Raw genomic sequence first — 23,649 nt, 5'->3', positions numbered from 1 at the left:
AAATCTTTGATAAATTTTATTCTCCATATTTGGGTAAGGGTACAAACGCTAGACACGGCGATACCACTGTGCTAGAGATGAAGGCTGCATGTTGGCTGAGGAATTAAAATGCAGGAAAGATGGGAAGCAGCATATGCGGTTGCTTCTTATTTTAGGACATACAGAGTCTCTTCGGCAAGTACCGCTCCAGTTGTCTTCATAATTCAGCGTTAGGGAAACCCAAATGTTTTCTACACATCTATGAAATCACTCAATTGACAAGCAAAACATTTTTGTATAATCTATTTCTAAATACATGAGAAATAAAAGGAAGAAAGTAAAAAGAGATATAAAGTCATGCTATCTTGATTCTAATGCCTATCTGTAAAAACATGTGGTTGTAACAATTGCTATCTAAAACGTTTCTGAACTGCAGAACCCACTGATCACTCCCACGTTCATGTCTTTTAGCTTGGTCATCTAGAGATGCTTTTCAGATTTCAAAAGATCAGCCATTATTGTTTTCTTTGTGCCCCTAAGGAATTAATAAAATGCACATTGATTTTCTTCTTTTGAAATGTTCCAGTTAAAAGTTAAACAGTGAAAAAAATACAGGAAACATGATCTTGGACACCTTTTTGCCACAACAAGAAATGTGCAATATAAACAGAACTCAAGTTTTTTGTTGTTGTTGTTGCTTTTTTTTTTTAACAAGTCTGTCAAAAATAATACAGGTTCCCTAGGTCTAACTTGCTTCAAGAAGAGGACGTTTAGTTTGCAACAAATACCTGCTAATGAAAAGGCAGTAACAGCATTTCAAAAATTTACAAAAACTTGACAAAATATTCTCCTCCACAGCAATCTTTCTATTTGTAAACAAAATAAAAACAACTGGTTTATCCAGTTTTCACTGTATGTCAAATGGGTGGCAAAGTGATACAGCTCATCTTTGATTTTAAAAGAAGAATAATAAAAGCTAAACTAATTTAGACCCCACATATTATAGTCCCAGGGAATATTTCTGGAGGAGAATGATGCGGGTGGGGGTGGGGTGGGGATGGTGGTGCTTAAAACAGGCTAACACACGACATCTATTTTAACAGTCTTTTTTCATTTATTCCTATTGCCTTGATACTTTACAATGATTTTTTCCCTACAAGTTAACAGTACTGTTGCTGTACAATCCATAATTCTTTTTATTTCTCTAAAGAAATAAGTGTGATCCATTTCCTATCAGTTGCACAAACACACTTGAGACTTCAGGCATTAACAGGAGGCTAGTTTCTTTCGGTTTCTGAGGGCTTCTGTGTCACATCAGAGATGTGAACAGCTGGGCCTATACATGCATGCTGCCAGAGATAGTTGGGTGGTACAGGCACCTCCTATTTCAAGAATGCAAATGGGAAGTAGGTCTGCATGAGGACAAACCACGACTGGATGTCTGCTGCAGCCCTATCATCAGGTCAGCTCTATTTATTCCTTCACTTTGCTGATATAGTCAGCCAGTTTGGAGACGTTTTCTTCTTGCTGTTCGAGGGCATCTAGGACAATGCCCATTGGTGTCCTCTTCAAGCCGATGCCCTCCATTTTATTCTCCAGTTTGTTCTTGAGGTTCCGAAGTCTCAACGACGCATGGATGAACATCACTGCGGGGAAGAGAGGCGCGGTTAGCACGGCAGCAATGGCCCTTTGTCCACTGCAACCTTAGGCTCCCTGTCTTCACGCTTTGGGTCAGCTGCCGCAGTCAGCCTTAGCCCAGTCTGCTGCTTCTCTAATTTACCCAAGTCCCGACATGGATCCTTAGACTTGATGGGAAGCTGTTTATTAAGTCATATTATTAAGTATTCTTTGTGTGTGAAGAAAATACGTATTCTGCAGGCAGGACTGTGATCTGGCAACCACACTCCCTGGTTTTCACGTCGATACTGTTAACCTTTGTAGCTGCCACTTAAATGCCTTGAAACCATCAGGCATCATAGGTGAAGTTCACCTCAGAGGCAAGTCCTGAGGCAGTTTTCCAAAGTGAAGGCTATAGACAGATAGATAAAAACTAAAGGTTCTACACATCTCAGGTAGGTACCCTAAGGTTCCACAAATTTGCTTGATTATTTAGAATTACTCACGTTTGTTTATTGAGAAACATTCCCTAGCCTCTCTCCTGGACCTCCTGAACCAGAACCTTCAAGGGATGGGCCTGGGGAATCTGTATTTTAAACAGGTGCCCCAGGTGATCTACACTGAGTGATTTTCAAACTCTTGTGTATGCATAAATCACCTGCAGAGCTGTTACATAGGCAAATTCCAGGTCTCCACCACCCAAAATTCAGACCAGTAAGACTGAGGTAGGGTTCCACAGTGTACAATGACAGTATTCGCTCTGGATGAATCTCATATAGGCGATCTTGGACCTTTTAAGAAACACTGGTGTGCATTGTATCTGGAGGCTCCCAATCTAGACTGGCCACTGGAAACATTTCAGGAGCTTCCTAAAGATACAGGTTTTGGGGGGCACCACTGTCAGCTTACAGAATCAAGATCTCTACGGGATACGGCTGGGAAATTTGTGTTTTTTACAAGTATACTATATGATTCTCAGAATCATCAAGGTCTGGGAGTCACTAATCTTGTCTAATTTCCTTATTTTATAGATGAGTGAACTACAGCCCATACAGCATACTTGGTCCAAAGCACATGTCTGGTTTCCAGCATGTCTAGGAAGAGAAATCTGGACCCTTGACTATCTATGATACATTTCATGACAGTGGCCTGTCTCAGGCCCTGATGGAGAAAAGTACTGAAGTTAACAAGCTGTGTGTCAAAGAGGGATCTTTGAAATCCTGAGCCTCTAACACACAGGGAAAACTTGAGGAATATTTTTAAAAGTCTTGCCTTTGCTGATTCAAATATTTTGTCCAGTAAGGTGTGGGATTCATCTATAAATATTCTGGGCTTAGTCTAACATTACCCCAAACAAGCAACTGATTTTATTTAATGGAAAAAATACAATTTTTGTGAAATGCTATTAATAAGATAAAAGGATGTTCCTGTCACTTAATATAATCGAATTTTAAGGAGATTTCTGCTGATGAGACGGGAAATCTGTCTGTTCTCTATTTCAGGTTTCAAGTGTTTCTGATATCCGTGAACAATGCATGTAAAATTTAGAAAATATCTAGTTCTGTCACCAGAACTGGAGTACTTGGTAACTATGTTCTGGGCCAATTATTCTTACAGACTTAGGAAAGTTTGCCACTACACATGACCTACCGATTAAGTAGAGAGTAAGTAGTGTACTTCTAAATGAAATACATTCATTCTTGCATCAGTATGAATGGCACTTAAAGATTGAGAACAGACTTGAACATCAGACCAATGTGGAGGCCAATGCAGGCTGTGCAACTTTCTTGCTGTGTGACTTGGGATTCGTATTTCTTTTGTGTATTGTAGTAGCCCCAGAGGAGTGTCCGGCACAGGGCAGGCACCCAATATATACACCTGTGGACTAACTGCACCATTAGGCCTTGATCTGCTGTTTCAGAAACTTCTGATAATTTTGCAGACGTGCCAACACACCTAAGAAACAAGGTAGGTAATTCGCAATGAACTATCATTCCCACGTTTGTTTTTGAACAATAGAAAAGAATGTAAGAAAAGAAGACTGAGGTTCACTTACGCAACAGAGGAAAAGTGATGCCGAACACAAAGACCATGACCCCCCCGAACATGGATATGAGGAAGTAGCTGGCCAACATGACTGCCATGACAAACGCTGTGGGGTACTGCTTCTTCATCCGGCGAAGGATGTCTTTGTTGTGGGCTGCCCACACAAACCCTGTGAACACCAGCACCACTACGATGCCGCCAAGGATCATGTTGAAGGGGCTCAGGAACCTGGAATGTGGAAAAAAGCCAGAGCCAGGGTCAGTGGTGGTGGGAATAGGAAGGGAAGATCAGAAAGGTAAGGAGGAGCAAAATCAGGTGTTGAGTACTTACTTAGCATTTTATCGAGATTGTCTCATTTTATCCTCATAACCCGATGAGGCAGATACTATTGACTTATTTCTTAAATGAAGAAAGTGAGGCACAGAGATGAGAAAATGGTGGAGCCAAGATTCACATTTGGGTGGTTTGACTCCCACCAAAGTGGTCAGTCTATCTCATTAGGGGTCCACAATTTTAAAAGACTCCCTCCCCCAGTCCACACATGGCTTTTGTTGCATCTTTAAAATATCACAAATAAGTCTGAGGCACCATCTGGCATCTCTTTGTTTCTGCAGCTGGACAACCTCAATCGTATTCATCAGACTGATAAACTGTTCCTTTTTCAGAAACATAGGTACCATCCCCCAATTTTTTGGATATCTTTGTTTTTAAGTGTTGTGCCTTGCTGAACCAGAGCTGATGAATTTGATACAAGTCAGCTGATGAATATCACTGATATTTGAACAATTCAGTGTTGTTTCCTTCAGGAATTAACTTATTTTCCTGGGCTTGAGATACTGAATGAACAAGGTGTGGCCTCCTCCGAACTCTGTGGATGTATTTTTCACCCAAAAAATTTCGGATTTCAACATGAGAACAATTCTCCTGAATAACAACATTGCTGGGGAAGTGAGCATACGTAGACCTCAGCTTGTAACAGAAGCCCAGGGGCACACCCTTGACCATGTTCTGTTCATGACTACATATAGTGAAAACGGTACCCTGTCCCTTTCTGTTGCTCCAAGTTTGTCACACTTGAGCCTCTTCCCTCTCCTCCCAAAGAGACTGAGTTCTCCATTGAGGTTCCTCTGGGGATTTTCGCAATAACTATGCGTCCCTGCCAGTGTGATGTGGACGTTTTCTGAAACATCAACAGTCCGATGGCTGAGAACGGTCCTCATTCTTGCAGTAAATGTAGCAGAGAGCTAAAAGGACTCTTAAAATTTAAAAGAGACCCCCTCTTTTGAAGGGGCTGTTGCACTTTCATTACTCCTGGACTCTGGTGCACATCTAGGACGGCGCTCACATATTTTCTGAGCTCTACAGGCTTATTCAAATCCTCATAAGAGCTGCCGCAACAGATGTCACATGACGGCCTCCATGGGCCAGATCCAATCTACTGTCACATTTGAGTTTGGATTGGATGGTGTTTAAAGAACTTTTATTTGAATCCTGCTGTGTTTAAAAAGTCCATAAAACTTGGGATTTCTAGCTTCTCCTATAAACAAGAGACTCTAACAACAGTAGGCCCACTTCTCCACATGTCAACAACTGACTGGAGTGCCTTCTCTTTCAGATGGAACAGATGCTCTCCAATTAGCTCCTGTCCTCCCAGCCACCTACGCATCTCTGACACAGAGGCCCCCAGTCAGCTGCCACTAATCGGTTTTTCTAATAGCTGCCCTGCATTGCTCTCTTACATAACCTGCCTGGCCCATGGAAGCATGTGAGTATATGACCCCTGACATAGAGAATCCATTAAAATTCTTTAAAAGAGACGAGAGTCTCATTACGGGATGGGTTATCAACGGAGATTTCCAAGCACAGAGCCTCTGGCTTCATTGTGACAAGAGTCAAAGGTCACACTACTATTGATAATAAAGAAGGAAACTTAGACTCCGTATTTCACAAGAGAGAATGACTGGATGTTACCTAAACCCACTGTGAATACAGAACCCTGAATGTGACATTTGTGATCAGCAGGTCCAATGAGCTACTAACTTGTTATCCTCACAAGGGGCTTGACGAGCATTTTACTTGAGAAGGACAATGAGGGTCAGTGTGTGTTCATCATGCTCTGAATAGCAACGTGACAGATTTGGAAATGAGGGACAGAAGAAAATGGGGGAATGGAAAGTGATGCCAAGAGCTTACTTTTACCTAAATGAAACAGATGAAGGGTAGGATTCATATTCAGGATAACTAAGATTCTTTTTTTAAAAATCCCTTTAAATTGTAGCTCTTATTCTACCTTCTGAAACACAAAAGCTATATGAAATAGTTTCAGATAAGAGTAAAAATATCACATGCCCTAATGAGTGAAATCGGGGGTATAATCAATGTGAAACTGCTTTGGAAAAGTTCAAAAGGTCTATTAAAATGCATGCAATTAAACAGTGAAAAGAGTAGTATAGTAGTACATAATTTAAAGTTAAACCCCTTAATAGTAAGTTGCCTATTTCATTCCATACTCTTGCAAATACTTATCCCCTTACAGGGCTCTTCCTCGGAATAGAGTCTAAGGAAATAAACAAAAATGCAAAGACTGAGTTGTAACAATATTCACGAGTGGTATATACAATTAAAAAGTTTTAGAAATAATGTGTATAGCCAACAATTGCCTAGAGGTGGGATGTATAGCTATTTTTAAATACTCAATAATGTGGGAAGACATTAATAACATATTGAGTGGGCAAAACATTCTGTTGGGTAGATTTATATACATATATATCTCAGAAGTAGAAAGCTTTACAATTAGTATATTATTTTGTAATCAGAAATAAAATGAACATGCAGAAAAGGGAAATATAAAAATATAAAAGCAACTGTTCCCCGGTCCTCAACCCAGGCTTGGCATAGGCTAGCTACAACAACCTATCTTTACTTTCATCATCTCTCCAATAACACGAATGCAATTTCAATTCACATGCCCCAGCGAAGTTCTTCCTTCTCCCACCCAAACCTGGGTTCCCTACCCATTCTACAGATCTTCTTTTGGCCAGGGTGCACCATCCCCCGCCCTCCAAGGTTTCCTGGCCCCCAGAACAGGAACTATTCTGTCTGTCCTTCACCACTTCTTTATCACACAGTCACTCTGTACTTTCTCTGTTTTAAAATTTTATCTGGGTTATGCTCTATCTGATGATTGAAGCCCAGAATCTGGGAAAGACAATTATAGGCCTGGAGAAAGGAAGAATTAAGACAGGACAAAAATAAAATCTTTTTTAGCAGGCAGCGAGGAAACGGAGTGGAGAGGCCCAGGAACTGTCACCAATTAATAAATCTCGTTCCTAGCTCTTAAGAGATTCCGAAAGAAAATATTCTGAAAGACCAGTGGTTATACGGGGGTAGTAGCATTATGGGTACTTAGCTTATTCCCATTTGTTTATTAGTTTCACCCAAATATTTTTGAGCTGTAAAGAAAAGCAAAGATCAACATTAACTCAAAAAACTGCAGGGGAGGGTTCAAGTTTAAGGAAAACACTTTGCATAAACTGCAAATAAAAGATGGATGGGTGGTAGCAAAGTAGCAAAGGTATCCTAACTCAGTTCTTTCTAGAACACCTATTAAAATGATTCATGAGGCGAAGCATAAAATAAAAAGTATGCCAAGCTTTGCCTATTTTCCTCTGTTGAAGTAAAATAGGCATCTATTTGAATGTCTAAATAAAGCCCAGGACAAAGAACAACAAAAAATCCAGGCCTGACTCAAGCAATTCCAAATTTGCTTTTCACCTGTTTCTGTTCTTCATATTCAAGGGAAAAGAACAGAGCACAGAGCCCTATAGAAATGGTTTTAGTTTACATCATGCCCAGCCGCCCAGCCCAGCCCAGCCCGTAGTCTATAATTAGAAAGTAACCAAGTTTCCAAGCTGGAAAAAATGAACACAGTTACTCGTAGCACAAACGATTTCTTCCTTCTTCTTCTTCAGAAGTGCCCTTCCATTCTAACAAAGAGTAAAATTTGTACCACTCCAATGCCTTGGCGCCTTCCTGCGCTTGGAGGAAAATAAAACACATGCACCACCCTCTAGAGTTTAATTTCATTTTCCAGTGCCCGCAGGAACTGGGAAGCCACTTCTTGCCTGAGATGAGCAAAGCTTTTAGTCGACAGCAGTCACAGCGACTCATAAGAAAGCCCAAGAAACTTTAGGCAAAAACCTTCCATAAATAGGCCACCCCAGCTTTCACGGGCACAACTGCCACTGGGCTCTGATGGAGGCGGTTCACTTACTGGTACTCCCCGAACGAGAAAGGGAGGGAGGAAGCGAGGCAGAGAGGTAGAAGGGAGGCAGAAGGGCAGAGAGGGGAGGGGAGGACAGAGGGTAAGAACAATTGTAATTTTTTTGTCCTTGGTGGAAATAGGACCTAGTTCAGCAAGTCAAAAGCACCCAGTATGTTTTCCTATCGTGAGATAAATATACATACATATATATATATACATATATATATATGCATATATATATACATATATATATGCATATATATCCTATCACAGAATCCTATCACATTATAATCCTATCACAGAATCCTGTAGCAGAGCGTTCAAAAATAAATCAGTTCAGTCCCATTGCACAGATGAATAAACCAAGGGCCAGAGAAGCAAAGAAACATATAACTAGGGGTCTAGGGGAGAGAAAAGGGTCCCAGCTGATGTAAGTGTGACAGCAATTCATAATATAACCCATTGTGCATTGTTGAGCAGCTTCAGAAACACCCCCCTCCCCCCTGCTTCTCAGTATTCTTCCAGTTGGGGTCAGCAACGAAGGATTGTTCTGGAAATCCCTTGGCATTCTCGCTTCCCTCTGAGAGAAGGTGGCTATCAGCAGGTGTGGACACATGTCCTGAATGTGCCAACACGACTAAGCTAGCTATAGCTATAGTTTCGGCACAAGTCCCTGAAGGGGGAAGAAAAGACTTGGCTGGTCACAGAATTTTAGAGCTAGGACAGATCTTGAAAAATGCATCTCACTCTACATATAAGCAAGCTAAGGAACAGGCAGGTTAGTGAATATGTCGTCAAACCCATCGACTGTAGAGCCGGCGATAGAAGTTTACCAAAGCAGAGGTCCTCAGAGCAAGTCAAGCGCACAATGGTAACTCCGGTTACACGGCAGTGCCAACAAGAGCCAAAAAGGCAGTGAGATTCTTTCTGGGTGGTGGAAACAGCTTTGCTCTGAATTCCAATTTTCTAACCCAAACAGCTATTTTTGTAGTTTGGTTCCTGAGAAAGCCTGACTCATGAAGAAAGGGGGGTGGGGTACAATTTGCTCACAGTGGATTTCTCTAAATTGGTGATGTTTTTCTGTGGTCCTTAAACAGCCTGAGGGGTCACTGCAAATAGGAATCCACCCATCCATTTTCTTGCTTCTCATTGCTCTTGGGATAAAAACACAATTTGTTACACATTCTCCAAGGCCCCACAGGGTCTGGCTCCCGCCTGCCTGTACAGCCAGGGCTACTGCACACAGTTGTGTAGTCTGAACCTGGGACAAGGAGGCCTGGCTGAGGCAGTAAGTGGGGGGCTGCAGCCCAGGCCACACTTCACTCACTAAACAATCCAGCTTAGGCTGCATCTGCTAGGAGTAAGTGGTGTTTTCAATAATCAGTATGTGGGGCCGCTGCCTGTGCTCTCCTCATACACTGCCTCCTGAATCCACACTCCAACCTCTGGGGTTTCTAGAACGTGCCCTGTGTCTGTCCCCCATAGGCCTGTGCACATTCTTGTCCCGATTCACTCCTATTTCCTTCAAATCCCAGCCTAATCCATCTCTCTGACCACGTGATAGCACCATATGCCTCACCTCCATTGCCCTGATCACAGAGGTGCTTTCACATTTACTTGACTGAGTGGTGGCTGAATGTCTGTCTCATACTAGAGGTTCAGTTCCATAAGGGCTGGGACTGTAACATTTTCTCCCTGGCACCTGTTACACAGCCTGGCACACAGTAGGTATTCAATACACGTTTGTTGAAAGAAAGAAAAAAGGTAAGTAAGGATCTTGCATATTTTCATGTTATTTAAAGGAAGCCCAGCAACTTTCTGTGGCCATGAATGAAATGATGGGAGATGCATCTTGGACAAATCACTATTACTCTCATTGTACATTAAATATTACTGGAGAAATAGTTCCTGTCTTTGTATCTTCACAGAGTTGTGATGAAAAAAAAAAAAAAACAAAAAAAACAGAGGCAAAAGAAAAGCAGGCAACATGATGTGAATGCCCATGCAGGTGTGAGGTTTAATGACGATAACATGGTGGGATGGGGTGGAAGGGCCCTTTGGCTTGCCGGCAGGAGGAGCTCGGTAAGTCTCCCCACGAGTATGGCTGGGGGCCGGAGGGAGGGAGGGAGAGTGGGGCAGCACAGAGGGAGACTTCTACTCCTGCACACCTGACTATATAGGCCCCTCTTGCCCTGTGACTCCTCTAATAACCCCGATGGTCTTCTGTGGTTCCGTTAGCTCCCAACATGGCTTCCGTCCTGGCAGGCACTATTTCTGACTACGAAGTATAAATGTAAGTGTACAAATCAGTTTTGAGTCTACCAGTAAAAGGAGCCTTCAGAGCAGTGAAGGTGGGATAGGAGCCTGTCTCTTTTGTCACAGAAAGGGAGTGGTAACCTAAGGCTGAGATTTTTTTAAACCAATTGAATTAGGAAGACCCATAGTATCTACTGCATTCTTGCTGTGTATGTATAGCTCTTGCATCCTGGGTACTTGGCAACATCAAACTAAACACCACATCCAAATGATCCATTGTCTTGGCAACAGTTGACGTGTTAAAAGTATTCACAATAAGACCTATCTTATAAACCTCCATGTGTTGATGAAGCTAATTGCTTATTTTATTTTTAATAAATAATTAAGTTGGGGCTAGTTTAGAAGCCATATATCTCATACTTCCACAGTGATGTAGCTTCAAATAATAGTGTACAAGGTTCTGATTAGATTGCAACTAATCCCTTTTAAACTTTGCATCACACCAAATTTCTAACACATACAATGGTAGAGAGAGTGGTATAACGGACTGTCGTGTATACTAATCATTGCTTTCAACAATGAGGAACCTATGGTTGTTCTTACAACAAGTAATGTTTTTAAACTGTAGTGGAAAGATATTTGTTTACAAACTGTTCTTTCTGAATCCTTTTAGTAAAGTCCATTAAATTGCTTTCACATGGCAGGTTCTTACAGCGGTGCGGCGGCTGGGGTTTGGCAAATGCAGATGAGCCTGGGTACACCTAATCTTCCTTCATCCAAGTAGGCTCCTGTCTACCTTCCACCACCACCCAGTTTCTGCATTCCTTTCTGTTTCTCTGAGGGAGGAGCCACACTCGTGGCATACTGAAGCAGATAATTAGAAGCAGGAGCGAAAGCCTCAGTGTTCCAGTTCAGATGGTCTTTCTGCCAACTCAGTGTCTCTGTTAGGGAATGCTCCATGGAAGGGCAGGCTGGGAAATCCTACCTATTTACAGCAAATGCACAATGGAGAGGCAGCCTGCAACATTCGGCCAAGATCACAGGCATGAAGGTGTTCTGGAAATCTAGAAGCTACGCCCATGGCAAGAGACAGAGGAGGGTGTTATAGGTCTGCATTCTGAAGCTGAGCGATAAACGATAGAATTCATTTGTCCAAAAGATAAACAGTAAGAAATTTTTAATAGTGCTGCACCAAACTGGTATTAAGTGGATAAGTCAAGTTCATTCTTTAGAAATGGATTTGTTCTACAGAGGTCTTGGCCCCTACTAAGTAGATCGAGAGCTTTCGCTTTCTATGAAAGGGGCCAAGAATCCCAAATATGCTCATTTGCACACTTATCCAGGATCATTGTAAATCCTGATGTAGGAAAAGGAGACAGAACCAACCAACCCCAGGCTGATGGTGGCAGGGAGTATTTTTTTAAAAAGTGTGTGGGGAGAAGTCAAGAACAAGGTTGTATAAATGGTGCCCAAGGATTTAATGAAAGACAATCCTTATTAGATGAAGAATTTTGAGATTAAAATTTTATTGGGTGTTGACAGACCTCTTTAAGTTCTGTACTCATAAGCAGCACATAACCTTTCAGGGAAAGACACACCAACATTGGATGTGCGTACCTTAAATGCAGGTAAAGAGGTATGGGAGGGCAGGAAGAGGTGAATTCTGGGAGGATTAGGAAAGCTGGGTGGAGTTGTATTCCTGCTCATATCCTCAGGGCCTAGACAGTGCCTCACAGGGAGCAGGTGCTCAGTAAGTACTTGTTCAACTGACTAAAAGATTACCCTTTCCCCTGTCTACATATCCAATGCCTTTCCCATTTTCAACAGCTGAGTTTTGAAATTTGGCATCATAATGAACAAGGGAAAATGAGATAAATCAGGTTGAAAAGAAACTGTTTGGGGCAGCTGGGTGGCTCCGTTGGTTAAGCTTCTGAGATCAGAGCATGATCTCGGGGTTCGTGGGTTCAAACCCCACGCTAAGCCCTGCGTCGGGCTCTGTGCTGACAGCTTGGAGCCTGGAGCCTTCTTCATATTCTGTGTCTCCCTCTCTCTCTCTGTCCCTCTTCCACTCATGCTTTGTCTCAAAAATAAACATCAAAAAAAAAAAGAGAATATGTTTATGTAAGTGTATATTTCTGTACACTTGTTGTCCTTGTAGAAAAACTAATTGTTCTGTGTGTAGTTGCATCTTGCAGCCCCTCTGGACTCCACACATGATGAAGGGAGGGATCACAGGTTCTTATTCTGCCCTGTTATCTCCTAGCACAATGCCTGAGAAGTTAGTAAATGCTTCATACTCTGTGGAGTGAATGGGTGAAACAACAAAAATAAGAGTAATAATCGTAGCATTGGTGGTGAAGCCGATTAATCTCAAAAATGTTTTTGGGATTAGGTTTTGGCATAAAATAACTGCAATTGGTTCCATCTGCAAATGTTTTAATATTTTGTGCTCCAGAGCATCCCAGGGCTCTCTTATCCTGATCTTCCTTTACCAACTAGGAACCTGGGGTTTTCGTCCTTGCAGCATTAAAAGGTACAGACTATCTGACCATGTTTTAATACCAGATGCTGGTAGCCAGAAGGCTTAGAATGTATTATAGGACCATGCTCATTCTGAAGAGATTCAAGCAGTGCTCTTTGCAAACAGAAGTACCAGCCTTCCAGAAATCCCTTGCCATTTCAAGCAACTAGTAGCATAAAGTGGCATCTACAGATTCCTCCCTCTGGTAACACCTCCACAGGCCTGTTTGTTCAGCAGCTACACCGTGCTGTCCTTTTTTTTTTTTAATAATTTTTTTAATGTTTTATTTCATTTCTAGGAGAGAGAGAGAGACAGCGTGAGCAGGGGAGGGTCAGAGAGAGAGGGAGTCACAGACTCTGAAACAGGCTCCAGGCTCTGAGCTGGCAGTCAGCACAGAGCCCGACGCGGGGCTTGAACCCATGAACTGCGAGATCATGACCTAAGCGAAAGTCGGACGCTTAACCGACTAAGCCACCCAGGCGGCCCTACACCGTGCTGTCTTAAGGGGAAGCCTGAACGCACACAAATGAAAATAAATGAGCCTGTTGGCTGCAGATGTGCTGAAAATTCTGTGTGTGGTTGGTGCTTGTGCTGCCATGCCAAGAAATAAGAGTCCTGTTGGCAGGGAGAAATTTGTGAGAATAAGACGGGCAAATAATTACAAATGTGTGAGAGTCGACTATTCAGATGAATTAGGTTAAATAAGAGCTTCAGAATACTGCAGGATGATTTAACAAAAAAAGTTCTTTACTTCATATCAATAAAAGAAGCTACTGCTTATTAGCAGTTTTTGGTTCTAATTAGCTGCACGAACTCCAGACTTTACATCTGTGAAATTGGGGGTTTGATGAGATCAGTACTTCTCAACTTCAACTTGGGGAATGTATATCGGAATCACTTGGACCATTCCAAAAACGATGTATGTAGAATTTCTGAAGTTAACACCTGCGCATGTGAGTACATTTATTTATGTTTCTTTTGAACCAGACCAGATCAGTGCTTCTTAAATTTTAATGTGCCTATGAATCACCTGGGAGTCTTGTCAGAAAGCTGACTCTAATTCAGTAGGTCTGGGAAGGGGCCTGAAATTCTGCATTTCCAACAAGCTCCCAAGGTGAAAGATCCTGCTGTTCCATGATCCGGAACACATTTAGATTTCTCCAGCTCCAATCTTTTGGCATTCTGTTTAGCACACACCACTTCCCATCCACAATCAGAATGTATCACATACCTAAGCACTGAGACTTCAAGTGTAGTTAGGTGTTGCCTTTGCGTTTCACTTTGAAAATAGAGGCAGAGGCTTGCATCGCTGTGTGTGATGTAAAAAGAGTATCTAGGGGCTCCTGGCTGGCTCAGTCAGTGGAGCACTTGACTCTTGATCTCGGGGTTGTAAATCTCAGCCCCATCTTGAGGGTAGAGATTACTTTAAAAGAAAAAAATAAGAGTATCTAGTGCCAAGATGTACTGTGTCAAGGATGGGGATGATAAGTTATGTCCTCTTCAATCTTGATTTAAAAAATACAAAGCCACTTTCAGCAAAACACATATTTCCCAGCTTGTTACTTATGCTGTTCTTTTTTCTCTTCTGAAGCGAAGCCTGAATCTGAAAACAAAACTGAAGTCTTCAAGGAAAGCAACACAAGTGTTTGTAAGAAGCACAAGTTGCAACCATGACAAAACCACTAAAGTGTATGCATCCTCTAATACTTCTAAGAGAATACACAAGTTGTGAGAATTTCAAGTATACCTGTAAACTAGCTTTACTATAATAACAGCAGCTAATGTTGAATTATTATCACTCGCTAGGCCTTAATGTACTTTATATTAATTAAGTCATACAATTCCTATTTTATAGGAGTTACAGAGCAAGTGAACTTTTGAGCAGAAAACAAAAAAAGCAACTGCCAGAATTCTGTCAGAAAATAAAAGTCTGAGTCTGTGGAACCAGCAGAGTCTTCTAGGCAAATTAATAAAAGAAGGATAGCATAACAAATTTAATAAATCAAGGATCATCATCAAAGCTGTGTAACCTTCAAATCTGCTCATTCTTACGTTTGAAAAGTCAGAAACTAGGAGTTAAAACCAAACTGTTTTGCTAGGTAACTGACAAGAGCTCTGTTTTGGTAACTTGTTATAAACCAACTTACTTAGTGAATGAAGGTGATCGCTAAATTATCATGATTTTCTTAGCAACAGAAACTTGAACAGACGTAGTTCAAGTCCAAGGTTATACCCCTGTGATTTCAACCAGAGATGATTTTGACCCCCAGGGGACACTTGGAATGTCTGGAGGCATTTTTGACTGTCACAGCTGAGAGCCTGGTTGCTGGTGTCATCCAGAGGGTAGAGGGCAGGTATGTTGCTAACTGTCCTACAGTACACAGGACAGCCCTCTACAACACAGAATTATATGATCCAAATTGTCACTGTGCTGATGAGAAAGCTTGCAAGAGAGTATTTCACCTAAATTCTACAAGGGCAATGGGAATTAGTGAAGAACTTGAATTCTGATCTTTTCTAAATTGAATGTTTTACATGATAGTAATCCTGACGAACATGTAGCAAGTGCTGTCGGCAATGACCCAGTTAGAATCACTTGAGGAGCATCTTGTTGCTATGTACTAGCATGCTTCTATGTGCTTCAAAATAATTGGTTCCATTAGGTAGGTTAAAACCTCAATGATTGCACTGAGGCCTTCTGCTCATTTATTTACTCTTTACTTTCACCAGCTAAGCATCTGCTATATAGTAGGCCTCAGGGATGCAGCGAATAAAAATAATGATAACCACAACAACAAGAAAACCCTAAATCACACACTAAACCCATGGTCTCATCTCAATGAATTTATAGTCCGGAGTGGAGACAAAGAAACAGACAACTTAAAAGCCTGTGAGGTAACTACCAGGAAAGATAAAGGCACAGGCGTGTGGCTCAGTTAACACAAGAGAGTGAGGGAAAAAGGGAAAATGTTTCCTCAAAGAGATGGTACCAACACTGAGTCTTGAAGGAGAAGCAGGAGTAGGTAAGTTGGCAGCTGGAGCTTGGGTGGATACAGCTTGCTGGGATAACGATGCTGTCTCTGTTTCTCAGTAATCTCTGTGATCATACCAACAATGATGAAAAAAATAACAAGTAACATTTGTGGAACAAAAACTAAGAGCTGGGCACTATTCTAAGAACCTTGTTTGTATTAACTCAAGTAATCTTCACAGAAGCCCTATGAGGGCAGGTACTAGAATTAGTCTCATTTATAGATGAGGAGGCTGAGGAACAGGTGTAGTTCAAGTCCACGGTTACACAGCTAATGACTGGTAGTTGGGTTTTTAAAATTTATCTAATCTGGCTCTGGTGCTTGAACCTTTAACCACTACTTTATACTATTTGAAGAGCCAGGAAATATGACATCTTCAACAAGGGCTGTTAGCTAAGAAACTTACACAAAATTAATCTAAGTGCTAGAGTAGACCTACTGAGAGGAAGTCACATGCCTGGTAAACCATGCTTTTAGGATGAAGGCCGAACTTTTTTTTTTTTAAATATGGAACACTTGATAAATTTGTATGTTTATCCTTACACAGGACCCATGCTAATCTCTATATCATTCCAATTTTAATATATGCGTTGCTGAAGTGAGCATGAAGACCAAATTTCTACCCATGGATTATGAGGCCCTGCCTGATCAGGCCATCAACTACAGATTTATCTCTATCCTAATCCCTCTTAATGTCCATTTTTACCAAGGCAGCCTTTTCTGTTGTCTTTGAAGCTAGATGATATGTGTTTGGTCTTCCTTCTTCCTTTCTGCAATCCGGAAGAGAAGGCTCTCTCCATTCTCACCCAAGTCAGTTTTCAACACAGGAGCATTCACTTTTGAGGCTAGAGCCTTCCAACAATGCTCTGGAGGCCCCTCCTCACTATTAGGGGACAGAACCACTGAAGAACACCCTTTGAACACGGTCCCTTCCCCAGTAAACACCCAGGCCACATTTTCACACACACTGTACCAGGATATCACAGGAAGCTATCAGATGCCTACAGAGGATCCAGATAAACAGATTATAACACTGCTCTGACCCACCCATCTACTAACATCACCAAGAGAGGAGAGTTCTCTTTAGAATGAGAAATGTTCCAGAATCAGCTAAGCTCTCTGACCCTGAAGATACTTGGTTTCTTCCAGGTTTAAGAGACTATAATTCTAAACCTCATGACTCATAAGAAGACGGGATAGTGGTTAGGAGCACAAGACTGGGGTCTGTGACTTTAAGCAAGTCATTTATACTCTCTGAGCCTCAGCAACAACAACGATGATGATGATGATATCTCATCTCATCTCATCTCACTGGGTTGTATAAGATAATACAGTAAATTACTTAGCAAAGTGCCTGGCACACGGAGCACTCAAGAAATGATTGCTTTTATTATTATTAGATTATAAAGAAAAATAAAAAGTCATTTGTGAAAAAATTACTGACTGTGTGCTGTGGACACAGAGAAAGTAGTTAAAGATCGTATACCAAATTTTTACTGGGGTATGGACGCAATCTCATATTTTACCCACATGTAATTTTCAAAACAATTTACTTCTGGCCTATACCTTTTGTATAGCTTTAAAAATAAGAATAATAAAAAAATAAAGACGGCTCTTTTTCACTTTCATCTTCAAAAATGTCACTGCCAACCAACATTTCCTTTTCGAAAAGGAGAATGGTAAGGCCAACACTCCAAAATTGCCAGAGTTAGTAGGCTAAGGCACCATAATGAGGGAGCTATATTTAGTTAGGGGGCTGGACCCTGACCTTCACAGTGAAAAATGGATTCCATCAAAGCCTGTGTCTGGTCTGGGCAGTACACCTCTTTGAAAAGCAACAGTTTTCTTTGAACATTTGACTGGTCTGTGTCAAACCTTGCCCCATATCTAAGTTTAGGGGGTTACCTCAAAAAAGCCTCGTATCTAGATCGCCAGATAAAGTGTCTGGCTTGCATCTTTACCAAAAGGCAGGAAAGAAAAAGAAAGCAAACCAACAAATGCAATCCTATATACTATTTGTTTTTTGGTTTAAAGACATTTCTCAGCGTTCTGGGAAATGAGCCTCAAGCAGAAGGTTAGTCTCAGGTTTCGGAGGCAGCTGCCTCAGGCCTCAGGCCTCTCCTACCTCCAACTAATTTTAACTTGGCTGCCATTCTCGGAGTCACCTCAGAGCCTCTGCCCTCCACACATTAAGCCATTCTCAGAGTTTGTGATTCCTGAAGCAACTCAGAATGAGGGTCTGTGTCATTGGCTACTAAATCCCACCAAGGAGCCTTCTCTTCTGCATGGGGGCAACTACTCTGAACCACATCTAGAAAGTGTGAATTCTCTCCTCTGTGCTGTGTACTTGGTCCTGTGGCTTCTCAACAACTGCCACATGCCCGATGGCTAGAATCCATGTCTGATTGTTCTTGGTGTGTTGCAAGCTTGGCCCAGAGAAGTGACTCAATACGCGGAAGACCAGCAAACGAACTCAAGAAACCACCCTCTTTGGCCTTTCCCACACCCTCCAAGTTTGGATCTCCCCTCTTTCTCCCAGGCCAGCTTGTACTTTCCCTCTGTAATGGCAATTACCCCTTATAAAGTCTGAGGCTGGCTCTTTTAAAGGGGCAGAGAATCAGCAAGATCTAGAATTTCACCATCCTGCAAACGTAAAAGAAGCATTTCTTAAAGGGTAAACTACAAGAAAAGGTGGTTTCTAGTAAAGCAGGTGCGTCTGCTGGAAGGGGTGGAATCCTATGTAACACAGAACATTTTATTTTACGATCAGGCATGGAGAAGGCCTTGAATACTCTGAGACCAGGAAGTGAAGGTAGAGATTGATCACGCCTGACAACTCTTGGATGAAAAAGCAAGAGAACCCCATTCCTAGAGTCAGGGCAGCCTCCACCCTACACCGGGAGATGCGCCACCAGGGAACACCCACCCTCCTGCTCCCAAGCTCAGCCTCCTTGTACACTGTGGCGGGCACTGCGCGGAGACACCGACAAAACGCGTCACTTCTTAGGTACCCTTTTTACACGAACACCCCCAGAATGCAGAGTCCGGATCCACACCCTGTCGCCCAAGTCTCCCAGGGCGGCGCCCATTCCCGCCAGCCTCAGGATAGGGTTTCACCACTTCCCTCTCCCTTCTTATTTTTACAAGACAGGGGCGCTGCAAATCTCTCTTTCAGCAAGTGCCTAATCAGGGCACAGTGGGGGTGGGGTGGGGGTGGGGAGTCATTTTTCTTGTCCGAAGCTAGCAAAATGTCCTCACCCCTAGGAACCCCCCACTTCTCGGCCCGAGGCGCGGGATGGAAAAGGGGGACCACAAGATTTCTGCGGCCTCGCCCGGACAAGTTTCCACTGGCTCCGCCGCTTGCACTTGCCAGGGTGGAGGCTGGGCGTGGAGAGCTTTTTCACATCCCTGGATCTTTTGCAGATCCCAGAGCCCCACGGCGCCGCCCTCGATCGGTGCCCCGGAGGGGGACCCCACTTACCCCACAACGGAAATCATCATGGCAGCCACCACCAGGTAGTTGGTCTGATAATAGAGCAGGTTGCTCACCACGCGGTTGTTCCATTTGGAAATGTCCCTGAAGTCCGGCCGAGCAAAACGGTCAGAGCCAGGGAAGAAATCGTCCCAGGCACGGAGCGGAGCGAAATTCACGTCCATGTCTGTTCTCTCAGCTTCTCGTTCTTCCCCTCTGGAATCTGGCGGCGGCGGCAGCGGCAACCGACCAGCTGAGCTGGGTTAGAATTGACAGCCGCTGTGACTCAGTCGGCTCTGAGGTTGGTGAGCAGCAGAGAGAAGGAAATTGGGAGCGGGCGGGCGGTTTTCCTCTTCTTTACTTCTTGATTGGCTCTTAGAAATTGGTTACAGGAAAAGTGGGGCCTCGAGGCATAGCAAGGGGCAGAGTGCAAAATGGAGATGAAATGACTGTAAGAAACCAGCGGAAATCCCCAGACTGATGAGAGATGGCAATGCCTTCCCTGCCAGTATGAATACACATAGCCTCCTTTAAAATATCTCTTTGGAGTGTTTAACGTAAGAATGTTCTAGACTTTAAGGAATTTTTTTGCAGCTGTTCAGATGCCAATCTAAGTGAAATGGAATGGAAGGCAACTATAGTGTTTCTGAAGATGAGCTGTTTTTGAAAACTAAGTAGTTACTAACCTCTGCACATCTGAATGCAATTCTCATGTTTTCCGTTTCACAATGAGTCACTATGAGTGAAATCAGATTGGCAAAATGGGAAAGAAGGGCGTGCAGAACCGAAAGGTTGGGTTGTTCTTTCACTTCTCTCTCTCTCTCTCTCTCTCTCTGCATCTCTGTCTTTTCTGGACAAAATTATTGAACTACTGTGCTATTCTGATACAACGGTCACTGGAGTTACATCAGCCTTTTGAACTGGGATGTCATTCACATTTGAAAGCAAACAATGGTCTGTAGTGACCAATAGTGTAGAGTAATTGCTTACACTTAGATGTTACTGGTATTGTTATTAATAATAGCACAGGTCATGATTCATGTGTAATAGTGCTTTAACCTAACTTATTTTCTGTGCTTTATTATGAACATCCACTGATTTTTCTCTATCTTATTGCAATTTTATTGTTGTGGTTGTATCTGAGTAGGCTTGATAGGGTACAAAAAGGTTGAAAATTTCAGTAGGATTCTAACAGATATTTTAAGTCCTTTGAAGGCACTATAAAAACACTGTGGGGGATTTTTAAAAAGGTGAGAAGAATTCAGCCTTGCCCTGCCTTCAGGGATCTTGCAGTGCAGTGGAAACACCAACTTAAATATATTACAGTAAGAGGAGTTGTAGGTAGAGATGTGCTGACCTTGGTGATCAGTTACAGGAAGTTAGAGGGTGTGGAGTAATTCCCTGAGGCTTAAGAATTTCAAGAGGCAGCACTGTGGGCTCGCTGAAAAACTGATCTTGGTCACCAGCATACCAATCCCAGTAGGACCTCGCACCTGTTGGAGAGATCAGTGAGCATTAGGAGCTGTGACCAAGACCCTTCCAACTGCTCAGAACTGCGTGATCATAAGCTGTCACATGCCTTTTAGTAATAGTATGATTCCTCATTGATCATAGGCAATTGCTATTCAGTAAACATTTGTTCAGTGTATTTTTATTTATTGGTTTCGGGCACCTGCCTGGGAGTTGTTGGAGTGTGTGACTCTTAATGTCAGGGTCTTTAGGTCAACCCTGTCCCCACCACCTCCCCCCACCCCACACATTGGGCATGGAACTTACTTTAAAAAAAAAAAAGAATGACTTTGTTCGTTTAAACCTCCAAAGAGGTTTAAAAATAAAGAAACAACAACAACAAGAAGCCGCATATAACTGTATTTAGCATGATTTCCTTCTCACTCTCTCATAAAATATTAATCAGGCTTCTCTCTCTGGCTGCACGTGAGAGAATTTTTTTTCACTGTACATTTCGACCTTTGTCAAAATCATTTCACTTATTTTTAAATGTTTTATTATTTATTTTTGAGAGAGAGAGAGATGCAGAGCATAAGTAGGGAAGGGACAGAGAAAGAGGGAGACCCAGAATCCAAAGCAGCTCCAGGCTCTGAGCTGTCAGTACAGAGCCCGACATGGGGCTTGAACCCACCAACCTCATGATCATGACCTGAGCTGAAGTTGGATGCTTAACTGACTGAACCACTCAGGAGCCACTGTTATAATCATTTTAAATAAAAATGGACACATCTAGAATCCTTACTTTATCTCAGGTACTGTTTGAAATGCTGTTAGTAGCAGCTCTTTGCCACTCTTCATTCAGGGGGTCAGAGTCAATGTAAAGGTTTTCCTGGGGCTCTTATGTCCATACCTGTGCTTCTAGATAGGGCCACCTGAATATTTATCAGTCTATATACAAACCACAGTGGATAGTATAATAGTTTATGATCTATTCCATTGGAAATGAAAAAATTTGTTGCATGTCTGTTACTTTCATTGCTGGCAAGGGCAGGTGGCTGCCTCTAATTGGTCCGTCTGAGCCAGTGGGAGTGCCTGGTGTCTTCAACCAAAACGCCACCACAAGAGTCTAGGTGTTAGTTCCAAGGCACCTAGATGCAGGGCTGGATGACTTTGCATGCCTCTTCTCAGCCAGCAGCATCCTGTTCCTGGGCTTCAGGTTCCTCCCTGTGGAATGAGTAGGTTTGGACTAGATGATCTCTAAGGCATCTGTTGGTTTTTATCATCTTAGGGGGCTGTGGTGCTTGCTGCCACTAATCCAAAGATCTCCTGAGTAGCATTGCTGGGGTCCAGCCCACATGAGCCTGTTTTGAAAAGCACCAGTTTAATCTCAGTGGTTTCTATCTGTGGAGTAGTCTGGGGTGGGGGGAAGAAAAAGAGCTTTCTGGGTTGATGTTGAGACATGTGACCTGGGAAAGTGGCTGGTGTCTCCTGCTACTGACTGTGGACTGTGAACTCTGTCCTCTCCCATTTACTGCCTGGCAATGACTTTCAGCTCAATGAATGCTGTTGAACTCAACCTGATTGGGGAATAATAAAGGACAGAGGAGACAATATCATAATTTATTAACAGCAGCTACATTTACTGAGTACCCATTAGGCTTTAGGTACTCCACATCAGTAGCTCTCAAGCTTTATTTTGAATAGAATCATCCAGGGCCTTGCAGAAGGTTGGGGTGGGTGTGAGAACTTGCATTTGTAACAAATTCCCAAGTGATGTTAATATGGATGATCAGGGATTATATTTTGAGAACCATTGTGTTTCATTCAATTCTCAGTCTTACAAAGTAAACATTTTACAACTGAAGACCCAGAAGTGCCCAAAGTCTCATAGCTCATAAGTGGAGAGTTAAGGATTTATTATTATTTTTTTTTGATGTTTCTTTTTGACAGAGAGATAGAGGGCAAGCATGGGAGAGACAGAGAGAGTGGGAACACAGAATTGGAAGCAGGCTCCAGGCTCTGAGCTGTCAGCATAGAGCTCAATGCAGAGCTTGAGCTCACAGCCATGAGATCATGACCTGAGCTGAAGTTGGTTGCTCAACTGACTGAGCCACCCTGGCACCCAGAGAATTAAAGATTTAAAGTGTTATTCCTGACTCTAATTCTCCTTTTTCCAACACCCCCTCCAAGACAGATACATGTATCTATGTATGTATACATATTTATGTATATTTTAATAAAATCTTTTTGTATTCATTCAGACACACACACACACACACACACACACACACAAATCCATCTATCCATCTATCAATGTATGTCTGACTGTGGAAGAAAATAGCCCAAAGTTTTATCACCATTTATCTTCAGGTGATGAGATAATGGGTGTTTTAAATTATTCTTTAATTTTGTGTTTTTTTCTTTGTACTTTTTTTGGTCTAAATATACATTTTATCCCCAGAAAAAAAAAGTGTCTTTTCAATTCAGTTCCAGTTCCGCTGAACTTCTTATCTGACAGAATGATGTGACATTAAAAGATTACCACGGATATTCATAGAGGAAGAAAATAATAATCTCTCCACTCAACCACTAAAAACCGATTTACATAGGTTTTATTCTTACAGTGAGTACCCTTATGCAAAAATGTTTCCTGAAAAGGAAAAAGTGAAAATTACTCTGATGCTTTGCCTCAGGAAGAAGCTCGGTCATATGGGGATGGCTCTTTCAAGGAGTTTTTTCATAGACTGTGGCATTTTAGATAATTATTTATTAACATATAAATTGTATAAACATATAATGTATTATATGTATATTTTCACGCAACATAACATTATATGCTGGATAAGATTTATGTAATTAAGGGTATTTAATCAAGATTATAATTACAAGAAAAGGCTTTAAAACCCAATAGAGCCTCCGCGCTGTCAGCCGTACCCCTTCTTCTGGCCCCGCCCCTGTGGCCTTTTGCGCCCAATTTCGTTCGACCCCGTTGACTCCGCCCCTTCGAGTCGTC

At 42.2% G+C, this 23,649-nt stretch overlaps 1 protein-coding gene and 1 non-coding gene across 2 annotated transcripts; both read right to left on the bottom strand.

The window, feature by feature from the left end:
- On the bottom strand, positions 1 to 19,473 carry ARL6IP5 (ARF like GTPase 6 interacting protein 5). The gene is made up of 3 exons (XM_077770612.1): positions 19,197 to 19,473; positions 3,653 to 3,870; positions 1 to 1,625 (listed from the first exon to the last, which is right to left on the bottom strand). Exons 1-3 carry the CDS (start codon positions 19,370 to 19,372, stop codon positions 1,453 to 1,455), a joined length of 567 nt encoding a protein of 188 aa, XP_077626738.1. The 5' UTR covers positions 19,373 to 19,473; the 3' UTR covers positions 1 to 1,452.
- Positions 16,217 to 16,319, bottom strand: LOC144236983 (U6 spliceosomal RNA). The gene has a single exon (XR_013336721.1). It is a non-coding gene; the product is annotated as a U6 spliceosomal RNA (small nuclear RNA).
- Positions 19,474 to 23,649: the final 4,176 nt, after the last annotated feature.

This window comes from Crocuta crocuta, unplaced genomic scaffold, assembly GCF_008692635.1.
Source record: "Crocuta crocuta isolate KB4526 unplaced genomic scaffold, BGI_CrCroc_1.0 scaffold126, whole genome shotgun sequence".
NCBI lineage: Eukaryota > Metazoa > Chordata > Mammalia > Carnivora > Hyaenidae > Crocuta > Crocuta crocuta.
The sequence above is the reverse complement of the archived record's forward strand: the minus strand, read 5'-3'. Positions and strand labels throughout refer to the sequence as shown.